Source organism: Geospiza fortis, unplaced genomic scaffold (genome assembly GCF_000277835.1).
Source record: "Geospiza fortis unplaced genomic scaffold, GeoFor_1.0 scaffold26, whole genome shotgun sequence".
NCBI classification, from domain to species: Eukaryota; Metazoa; Chordata; class Aves; order Passeriformes; family Thraupidae; genus Geospiza; species Geospiza fortis.
The window spans coordinates 1,388,680-1,399,419 of record NW_005054425.1 but is presented as its reverse complement, the minus strand read 5'-3'; the positions used below and the strand labels follow the sequence as shown (position 1 = coordinate 1,399,419).

The 10,740-nt window shown below is 56.4% G+C and overlaps 1 protein-coding gene across 1 annotated transcript in view; it reads left to right on the top strand.

Annotated features, from left to right (window-relative positions):
- Positions 1-10,740, top strand: part of LOC102037282 (receptor-type tyrosine-protein phosphatase V-like) — a 45,079-nt gene that overhangs the window by 32,058 nt on the left and 2,281 nt on the right. Inside the window, exons 24-35 of the mRNA XM_031061775.1 lie at positions 111-245; positions 732-854; positions 1,681-1,841; positions 2,771-2,906; positions 3,379-3,458; positions 4,109-4,196; positions 4,621-4,711; positions 5,343-5,419; positions 7,464-7,598; positions 8,119-8,241; positions 8,698-8,855; positions 9,586-9,721. Of these exons, the coding sequence (XP_030917635.1) occupies positions 111-245; positions 732-854; positions 1,681-1,841; positions 2,771-2,906; positions 3,379-3,458; positions 4,109-4,196; positions 4,621-4,711; positions 5,343-5,419; positions 7,464-7,598; positions 8,119-8,241; positions 8,698-8,855; positions 9,586-9,721 (1,443 nt within the window). The remainder of the gene's footprint in view (positions 1-110; positions 246-731; positions 855-1,680; positions 1,842-2,770; positions 2,907-3,378; positions 3,459-4,108; positions 4,197-4,620; positions 4,712-5,342; positions 5,420-7,463; positions 7,599-8,118; positions 8,242-8,697; positions 8,856-9,585; positions 9,722-10,740) is intronic.

Genomic DNA, 10,740 nt, shown 5'->3' with positions numbered 1-10,740 from the left:
ATTCCTCCTCCAGCCACAAAACCAGACCAGGCACTGACTGGTCCCAGGGCAGGACTCGCCTGCCTTGGCAACCTGCAAACTCATCTTGCTCTTGTCTGCCTCGTGCTCAGGGCTACACATCCCAGCAAGAGTTCATTGCCACCCAGGGGCCCCTAAAGAAAACCATCGAGGATTTCTGGAGGCTGGTGTGGGAGCAGAATGTCTGCAACATCATCATGCTGACCGTGTGCATGGAGAACGGGAGGGTAGGTCCCTGCCAGCTCAGCCCTGCCTGCCCTGGTGGTGGGAGCTGAGCCCAGGGCTGGGGCTGTGTCCTCCACAAACCCCTGCTCTGATATGGCTCCAGGATGAGCACAGCCCACACAGCTTCCCTGACAGCTTGGGGAAAGAGAGGCTGATCTGTGCAGCTTGGGGTGGGAGCCCAGCTAGGACCGTGCCCATCACCCTCAGATATTTCTGCAGAATCTGACATTTCCATGTCCTCTGGGTGAGGCACCTCACATGGACTGTTCCTCCAGTCTCCAGGGATGATGAGACCCACACAGGTTGTTTTTTCTGGAGGAGGCTGAGACCCAAATGAAGGGGCTGTGAGGGAGAGCTGTGCACAGCTCCCAGTGGGAAGGGGAAACACCCCTGCCTGCTCCCCACGACCTGTCCTGGCTCCCCTACAGCTGCTGTAGATGCTCCCTGGAGCCAGATCTGGTCCCTCACTGGGCCCTGTCCTGCCCTAGGTGCTGTGTGATCATTACTGGCCATCAGAGTCTGCCCCAGTGTCCTATGGGCAGGTGAGGGTGCACCTGCTGATGCAGAGCAGCTCTGAGGAGTGGACAGTACGGGAGTTCAAGCTGTGGCACGTGAGTGCAGGCTCCAGGGGCTCTGGGCAGGGGTTTGGGTTGGGCACTGGCATTTCTCCTCACCTTTCCCTGCCATTTCTGGGGCTCAGAGATGACCCAAGCCCTGAGGAGCAGTGAGGGTGACACAGAGGTGTCCAGCATGTGTCGTGCTGCTCTCCACCTTTGCTCTCTGGTTTCCATGTCCCTGCAGCAGGACAGCCTGTGGTTTCCAGGCCATGTTCCCTGTGGTTTCCAGGCCATGTTCCCTGTGGTTTCCAGGCCATGTTCCCTGTGGTTTCCAGGCCAGGTTCCCTGTGGTTTCCAGGCCATGTTCCCTGCAGCCAAAGGCAGATGTGCTCCCTCCCTCCTTCCCTCCTGGTTGCAAGACACAGAAATGGAGGTGATTAATTCTGTCTTGGCCTGAAAAAAAATACTTTTCTTGCCAATATTTTGGCACTTCCTACTGACTAATACAGAAAGGAGTGACATAGGGCCTGGGGATGTAAAACAGATATGGCGAAAATGAAAAGCTCTAGTAGCTAGCCTACAGTAGTCTACCACAGCAATAGAGTAAGTGTTTAGGAGAGTGGAAAAAGAAGAGATTGATTCCACTTCAGGATATTCAGTCAGTTAAATGCTGGGAGAAGGTCTGAAAGTGGGAGAAACAATTACCAACAATTACCCTGCTGCAGAGGCTGTGGGGAGCATGGAGGAGCAGGGGCCACCAGGCAGTGCAGACCTGATGTGGCTGTTCCTGCAGCTGAGCCAGGTGTCCCCAAGTGCCCAGGTGCTGTCAGGGGTGTGAGGCTGCCCTGGGGGCTGCACACCCATCAGCATTCCCCTGCAGGAGGGGCTGGGGGCAGAGCGCTTCGTGTCCCACCTGCACTACACAGCATGGCCCGACCACGGCATCCCCGAGTCCACCACCTCCATCATGGCCTTCAGGGAGCTGGTCCAGGAGCACATCCAGAGCACCAAGGATGCAGGGCCCACCCTGGTGCACTGCAGGTGAGGCTCTGCCCCACGGGATTGGGGGGAGATGATGGGAGAGGGCAAGGGGGATGAGGGATGCACAAACTGTGAGCGAGGGAAAGCCCAGGAGACACAGCTGCTCTCTGGGGTCTCCTGCTCAGTGTTGAGGAGTACAGACCTGCACACCCAGGGTGTGGGGCGGGGTGGGGACCCAGGACATTCTTCTGGCTGCCCTGGGTGATTCGAGACCCTGGCAAGGGGCTCAGGGACCTTGGCACAGAGTCACAGACACCTGTGCCTTGGATTTTAACCCATGGAAACAATTACCAACTTTGTGTGAGGAGTGACAAGCCACAAGGGTTTGAGTAGAATGATAGTGAATTTGTCACAGGGTGGAAAAGTAGAACTTTGGGGTTTTAGAATGGGGGTTCAAGAGGCAAGATGGAGGAATCTGGGCGTGTCCTGTCCTCCTTCTCCTTCTCCTTCTGCTGGGATGGTGACACTTCTGGATTGGTTTAGAGTAGAGACAGACTGTCTAACATAGGTGATAGGGATTGGAAAATTATTGTAAAGAAAGTACAGGTAGTTTGTAGTGTAAAAAGCCAACACCACCCCAAGGGCAGGGACTGTGCCACAGCCCAACCTGCTGGACAGATCTCAGCAGGTCAGGCAAAGAATGTGATAGATAAGGAAAAATAAACCCTGAAAAGCAGAGCCAAGGAATCTCGACTTCTTCGGTCACAGGGCTTGGAAAAAGAGACTTTCTAATACCTGGGGGGTCATCTCAACCACAGAAACCCCAGAGGGCAGGGGGAGGTGGTCAGCAGCAGCCCAGGGCAGCCTGGCTGCTCCTCAGCCCCACACCCTGCCTGGATACCCAGGGAACACTTTGGGAGCGTGTCCAGCAGCAGGAGGGAGCCCGGGCTGTGTCAGGCTTGTTTAACCCTTTGTGTCCCTGCCCTCAGCGCTGGCGTGGGCCGCACGGGCACCTTCATTGCCCTGGACCGGCTGCTGCAGCAGATGAGGCAGGAGAAGGTGGTGGACATCTTTGGTGTGGTGTACTCCTTGAGGATGAACCGCTACCTGATGATTCAGACACTGGTGAGATCTCTGCCCCCTCTTTCCCCTGGCCCCTCACTCCATTCCATTGCAGTTCACAGGGCTGGCAGCTGGATGAGCTGGGCAGGCAGCCCCAGCACCCCCAGGCTGCTCCCCAGCCTGTCACTGCCATCCTGCTGCTGAAAGCAGCAGCTCAGCTGGAGTGGAAATTGCTGGGGGGGTCTTCAGCTGCTTCATGCCCTGCTAGATCCACAACAACATCCAGAGTCTCAGAGACCTCCCAGGAGGCTCAGAAACACCCTGGAGCACTGAGGAGCAGGATCAGGCCCTTTGCAGGCAGTTCTGAACTCACACCATGTTGTTGGTCTGTGGTGCTCCCCAGGCTGTGTCCTATCTCAGTCGCTGGGGCTGGCACAAGGTGTCAGCACTGCCCTCAGGAGAGGGACCAGAGCCCCTCTCTGCCTCTGTCCCTGCAGTGTCATGGTCTGTGCTCCTCTCTGCCTTTGCCTTCCAGTCCCAGTACATCTTCCTGCACAGCTGCATTCTGGACAAGATCTTGGAGGAGCCTCTCCTGGATTTATCAGGGACACAGAGGTGAGGCCTTGCTGTGCTTTGCCACTCTGCCCACCCTGATCACAGCCCCTCCCAGCAAGCCTGGGCTGCAGGACAGAAGGACAGGAAGCCCAGCAGCCATCCCAGCTGCTGCTGGGGGTGGTTGTTCTGCAGCACAGAGCAAAGTGCAGTCTCCTGGGTACCCCAACACCAGAGATGTGCAGAGCTGTCCTGGGGAAGGCATTTCCCTCAGCCTCTGGCTCCCCAGCCTACAGACATGCCCTGGAGATCTGTGAAACTGGAGAGGCTCCTGGCAGCTGGGTGACCTTGGGATGTGCTCCTAGTGCATCCAAGAGGATGGGGCAGGGTCCAGCTGGGCTTGGCTTTGATCACCTATCTCATTGTCTTGGGGCTACATCTGGAGGTCATGCACTTGTCTTTGTGGCTGGATTGTCTCCTCCCTCATGCACAACAGGATGTCCTTGTCCTTGCTGCCTCTTGGGAATGAGCCCTGGGCCGTGTCACCCCTGTCTAGGGGAGAGCAGGTTGTCACAGGCTGGGCTGGCAGCCTGGGACACCCCTGGCATTTGGGGAGTGAGGGTCTGCTCACAGCCCTGCCACCTGCTGCAGGCACAGCCTGGCTGCTGCTCAGTGGGCTCAGCCTCACCCTTGTGCCCGGGCTCTCTCCCCAGGTCCTGCCCCATCCCTCTGAAGAGCTTTGCCCAGCACTGTGCCCAGAAGGCAGCCAAGTCCCACATGGGCTTCCTGAGGGAGTATGAGGTGAGAGCTGGCCTGGGCAGGTGCAGGGGGTGCTGCCATGGCTGTGTGTGCTGAGGGGACCTGGGGAGTGACTGAACCTGCTGGGGCTGGGGGACACCCTGGAAGTGCCTCCTGAGTGGGTCCCATATGGCCCCAGTTCCCTGGGTGATCTGGCAGTGTCCCCTCTCCATGGCATTGCAGCTCCCTCCTGCATTCTGCACTGCTCAGGGTCTGTCCACCACCCCCTCCCTCCTGCCTGGGCAGCAGCAGCCCGCTCCTGACAGCCTGGCACTGCCCTGGCAGCCCTGCAGAGCTGCTCTCGTGGCTCTGCTGCTCAGGCCTGTGCTGCCATGACCCCTCTGCTGAGCCCAGGTGTCCTCAGGAGGCCCTGGTTCCTCCTGTCCTGCCCCTTCCCTCACTGCCTCCTCTTCTCTCACCCTGGCAGGCTCTCCTGGAGGTTGTCAAGGAAGAAGCCAGCTCTGCATCTCCATCTTCAGGCAGCCAGCAGGCTCGGCCCTCCTCCAGCATCCTGCCCTGTGAGTTCTGGGACACCTTGCATCCTCTTCCCTCCTGCTCCCTCTCCTCCTGCATGGAGCCAGCCTGGACCAGGGCCAGTAGTCCAGAGCATCAGAAAGTATTTTGAGGCTTTGCTGACTCCCCCAGAGGGTTACCAAGGTGTTTGGCATGGAGCACGTGGTGCTTGGGACTGGCATAGGTGGGTTTGCTCAGCCTGCAGAAGGAAAAGGGGAGATCTGATTGCTGTTTTCAGCTGCCTGTGGGAAGGCACAGGGAGTTCATGGAGTCTGCTCAGAGGTGTGCCATGGAGTGACAAGAGGCAAGGGGGTGGTTTGGGAGGGTAATCCAAGTCAGCAGAAGGAACAGTGAATTTCCATGGAGATGTCAAACACTGGAACAGAGGCCCAGAGGGCTCACAGGCTCTCCATCCTTGGAGAGGGGCAGATCTCCACTGGCTCAGACACTGAGCAGGGATAGAGACCTGGCCGGTGGGAGCCAGCAGGCTGGAGATGAGATGAGGACTGCAGGAGGGAGTGCCTTTGCCAAGAAATGGTAAAGGAAGGATTGGGTTTGTGTGGCAGTCAGTCTGCAAAACCTGCCAGAGCTCAGGAGTGCCTGGGATCCCTACAGCAGCTGCTGCTCTCTTTGCAGATGATCGCTCCAGGGTGAAGTTCTCCCTGCTGGAGCAGGGCCCTCTCTCAGGACTGCTGCAGGTCTGGCGTGTCCCGGTGAGTCCCACCCTGTAAGAGCCTGAATGGGAGATGTGGGACTCCAGGCAGCTCTCCAAAATGCAGTTTATTCCATCCAAGATGTCACAGCAGTCCAGGGTGGTGGGTGACAGAGCTGTGCCTACAGCTGTCAGCTCCAGCTGCAGGCAGGCCTGGAGACCCCTTGGTTTTGGTTACAATGCATTATAAACTTTTCTTTTGGTTACAATGCATTATTTACTTTTCTTTGACGAGCATCTTCATACAGTAGAACCAATCTATACCTTAACTATTATCTATAGCCGATCATAATTGCTATAATTACCATATTCATGTTACTATTCTCCAATCACACAAAGTTAGTACATTACAGTTTAAGCTAGAAGTTGTTTTTCAGTTTTCTTGCAGTGGAAAATTCTGAGACCTTTTTTCTATTTGTAACTTTGCTGACTTGTTTGCCTGTGCTCTCTTTCTGCTTGGTAAAAACATCTTCTTGTTTGGGGTGGGTTTGTCCTTTGCTCTAAGCCATAAAAACCCCTTCTAACTAGCACACCCTTTGCTTTGTTGGTTAGCCAGTAAGACTCAACAATTCTTTTCTTCTCTATCAAAACTTGCTTCCATCTCTATTCCTTCTTCAGATTCTACATTCAAAAATCTTTCTGCTAAGCACACATATCTGTGAGACTTTCTTGTCAAACTTTCATCCTTCCCAACCTCACCCCCAGCAGCAGCACCCACCCTGTGCCTCCCCATCCTGGCTGTGCTCCTGCTCTGCTCCCTGTCACTGTGGTCTGTGGGATTCACATTCTCTGAACCTGAGAGAAACACTGAGAGAAGCAGAGAAAAGAATGATCAAAACAATTCTTATCTCATTGGCTGCTCCTGGGTTGTGCCAAAGCAGAATGCAATATGGAGGTGTCTTGCTTTGGAAAGCCAGGTGTCTGCTAAGGAAGGCAGGAGCCTCCCCTGAAATGGAGAAAACGAACCTCACCCCTTCCAAATTGCTATAAATTTTAAATGAAGTGGCTCTCAGGCAACAAAAATTATGGGAGCGGGGAATAACAGTTCTTTACTAGGGAAGAAAATAAAAGGACAAAATAAACAATGCAGTAAACCAAACCAACACTGACAGAGTCAGAACCCAAGCTGACACCCTGTGGGTCAGGGTGCTGGCAGCAGTCCCATTGGAATTGTGGCTCAGCCCTCCTGCAGTGCCAGGGGTGGTTCTGCTGGAGCAGGGATCCTGGAGAAAGGTGCAGTCTCTGCCTCTGGAGATCCAGGGGAAGAGGCAGCTTCTGTTCCTCTGGGCAATCCAGTGCAGAAGCCGTGCTGGTGTTCCAGAATCTCCAGATTCTATCCGGGTAGGAATGCTTGGCTCCTCCCTCTGGGCTCACATCTCCCAATGGGATGCTGTAGTTCTTATCAGCCATGCAGGGACATTCAATAGCTGTTATCAGCAGGTGTCCCCTCCCGAGGGAGGAGTGATTGTGATCACTCAGAGAGAGATAAGGCAAACTGCCCACTTGACAGAAGATAATCTGCCATCCAGATGGTAACAGAATACATCTTGCCTTGCAGTCTGGAACAGGAGGTTGTTTACCCACAGTGATGGTGGTTTGTTTCCTTGGCCCATCAGGGCCAAGCATGTCTGCAGGCTGTCAGTCAGCAGACAGTAATGAGATTCTGGGCAGTGGAGTTGAGTTGGGTGCTTGGTGCAGATTCAGTTTAGATGTAATGTAATATAGAGTAATAGAGTATAGAATGATATAGTATAAGAAAGTAATTCATTAGCCTTCTGATATCAATAGAGTCAGATACATCATTCCTCCCAGATGTCAGGCAAAAATATCACCAGTAGTGGTTCTGTGTGGAGCAGAGGGGACTGCAGGGACTGAGGACATCCCTTCCCTCCCCTGCCCACTTTGGGCTGCCCTCTCCTGCCTCCCTTGGTGCTTGCCCTTCTCTCCTTGCCTCCTGACCTGCTGAGCTCTCTGCTCTCCCTGGCCATTCCTGCAGCCACCTGGGCCAGCAGAGCAGGACAGTGACATTCCCATTCCCCACCCAGGGCTGCAGCTCCAGCAGGGACTACCTGGCTGTCCACGGCCCTGACAAGCTGACCATGGAGGACTTCTGGACCCTGGTGTGGGAACAGGATGTTCACACAATCCTCACACTCCTGCCATGGCAGGAGAAGGGGGAGGTAAGGCACTGTGCCCACCTGTGCCATGGCAGAGGGGGGATCTGTTCAGGGGAGCTGGAACTAGCAGAGCTCTCAACTCTTCACTGAGTCCAGGGTGCAGACCCAGCTTAGCTAAAGCTGGACCTTTCCTGTGTCCAGGTGCTGCCACAGCTGGTCATGGGACATGGGTTCTGTCACCCCCATGCCTGGACTCAGCTGGGACCCTTCAAGCTCCATCTGTGTGGGACCCAGGGCAGCAGCTCCTGCTCTGCCCAGCCAGGGTGTGGGCACTGGGCACTGGCTGAGCAGATTCCAGCTCAGAGCTGCCAGGCAGCTCTGGGTTCCCACCTGAGCTGGCTGAACCTGCTGGTGTGGCTGGAACTCCCTCAGGTTTTAGTGGGGGGTGAACTGACATGGAGAGGTGCTGGGAGTGCTCTTGGTGCAGCCCCAGCACAGACCCCAGAGATGGTGACTGGTATGACAGACAATGCCCACCAGACAATGCCCACCAATAAAAAGCCAAATTTCTGGTTGCACACAGGTCCCAGGTGAGGTGTGCTGGCCCCTGGAAGGAGACTCACTCTGCACAAGGACACTGACCATCCAGTGTGACACAGAGAAGCTTGTCTCAGGATGGAGATGCACCCAGCTCAGACTGAAACACGTGTGTGTCCCTGGGGCTGTGCTGGCTCCCACCTCCTGGCTGGGGGTGGGTCTGTAGGGATCTATGGGGGCTGAAGGGTCTGTGGGACTTCTCCAGGCTGCAAGAGCAGTGCCAGCAGTCCACAAATGCAGGAGTGAGTCTGGATTGCAGCATCCAGAACTGAGTGGACACAGGAGATCCATGAGAGAAGCCCTGGGGGCTGATAGGTCTGTCTGAGCCTTTTGGAGTTCTCAGTTCCCCCTCCAGGAGCAATCCAGGGTGCTGTGGGGCAGAGAGCAGGTTGCCAGAGTGGGTGGTGGGCAGTGCCCCAGCAGAGATGCCTGGGCAGCTTTCCAGAAGCTGGCAGAAAGCTCAGGGGAGCCTCAGAGAGCCCAAGGATGGGAGAGCTGGGGCTCCTCTGCATCCAGACTCCCCCATCCCTCCCCAATACCCACATCAGCTCTTTGTGTCTCACAGGAGAAGAAGGCAAAGGAGAGGCAGGTGCAGAGGTTCCTGTACACACTCTGGAGCAGCAAGAAGCAGCCTGAAGTGCAGAGCCTGGTGGAGCTGCTGGGGGCTGTCAGACGGGGCAGCGCCCCCCGCAGGAGAGGGGGTCCTGTCCTGCTGCACTGCAGGTACCCAGGGCTGCACCTGCAGCACAGCCAGCACAGGGCCTTGGCATGCCCAAATCTGGCTGGGCTTGAACAGCCAGGTGTCTGCTGAGGAGGGCAGGAGCCTTCCTGGAAATGGAGAATGTAAAATGTAAACCCCCTCCCTCTGAATTATTATAATTTTGAAATTAAGAGGCTCTCAGGCAAAGATATGGGAGCAGGAGTAACAGTTCTTTATTAGGAAAACTAAATACACAAATGCAATAGTACAAAAAAGAAAACAAACCGCTGCCAGAGTGAGAACAGGAGGTGCCCCCTGTGTGTCAGGGGGTGGCACAGCCCCATCCCATGGGGGCTCAGCCCTCCTGCAGTGCCAGCTGTGCTGCTGCTGGAGCAGGGATCCTGCACAAGGGGGAGTTTTCCTCTGCAGCTCCAGGGCTGCTGCAGATGGGCCATGCCCTGGGTCCATGGGAGCCAGTGGAAGCTCTGAGCCTGGGAGGTGACAGTGCTCTGCCAGGGGCTGGGAGAAGACAGGGCAACCAGGGCTGGGCTGGGGAGCATGGGTGGAGCAGGCATTCCCAGGCTGGGGCCCAGGCCATCCCTGGGGAGCTGCAGGGGTGCTGGGAGCAGCCCTGATAGCCTCCCTTGCACACAGAGACAGCTCACAGTGCCCACATGGCTCCTTGTGCCCTCCTCCAGAGGAGCTCAGCTCAGCCTGGCCTGGCATCAGTGACCCCCCCCTTGTCCCCTGCAGTGGTGACATGAGCCAGATGGGGACCCTGATCTCCCTGGATTGCCTGTTGCACCAGATGAAAGCTGAGAGAACCGTGGACATCTATGGTGTGAGCCTCCAGCTGGCCAGGAGCTGCTGCCTCCTGACCCCCACTCTGGTAGGTGGGGAGGACAGGGGGTGGTGGGCAGGGTGCAGCAGAGTCTTTGTGCTCACCTTCCTGGAGCTGGCAGCGTCCTGGGTGCTCCCTGCTGCCTGTCCAGCCTCAGCAGGGATTCCCTTCGTGCTCCTTCCCCACCCTGTGGCTCTGCCACCAAGGGCTGAGGGCACTGACTTTGCCCAGGCGAGAGTTTTCCCTCTCCTGGGTTCTGAGTTAAGATCAGTTAAATTGCATGTGAACTCACAGTAAATAAAGCACTCCTCCCATTGCACTCGAGGAAGAGTGAAGCACTGGTGTCCCCCTACACAGCCTGCCTGCTCCCCCTGGCTCCTGGGCATGGCTGTCAGCCTGGGCACCCAGAACCTTCCCTGCTGGGTGTCCCCGTGGCCAGCACCTTCCCTGCTGGGTGTCCCCGTGGCCAGCACCTTCCCTGCTGCACCCCCCAGCCCCAGAGCCTGCTGTCACAGCTGAGGTTGCCTGTGGGACACAGTGCCACGTTGCAGGTGCCCTGTGGGCTGTAGCACTGTCTGATGGGGCAGTTCCATGCCAGCCCAGCCCTGGTGGCTGCTTGTGGCACCAGTGCCTCTGGACATGCTCCAGTGGCTGCAGCTGCTGAGTGAGCTGATGCACAGCCCTGGAAACACTCCCCACAGGGCACAGCAGAACTGGGCAAGATCTCTCCAAGGCTTCCCAGCTGCACGGCCTCCTTCAAGAAGCTAATTACATTCTTAATTAATGTGAACCATGTGCGTGGTGGGAGCCAGAGCAGGGCCGGGCGTTCGCTGCCCCTCTTCAGAGCCGCTTTGTGCTCCCACAGTGCCCGGCCCTGCAGGGACACAGTTCCCTGTAAGAGCTGAAATGAGAGATGTGGGACTCCAGGCAGCTCTCCAAAATGCAGTTTATTACATTCAAGAGGTTACAGCAGTCCAGGGTCATGGGTGACAGAGCTGTGCCCACAGCTGTCAGCTCCAGCTGCAGGCAGGCCTGGAGACCCTTTGGTTTTGGTTACAATGCATTAT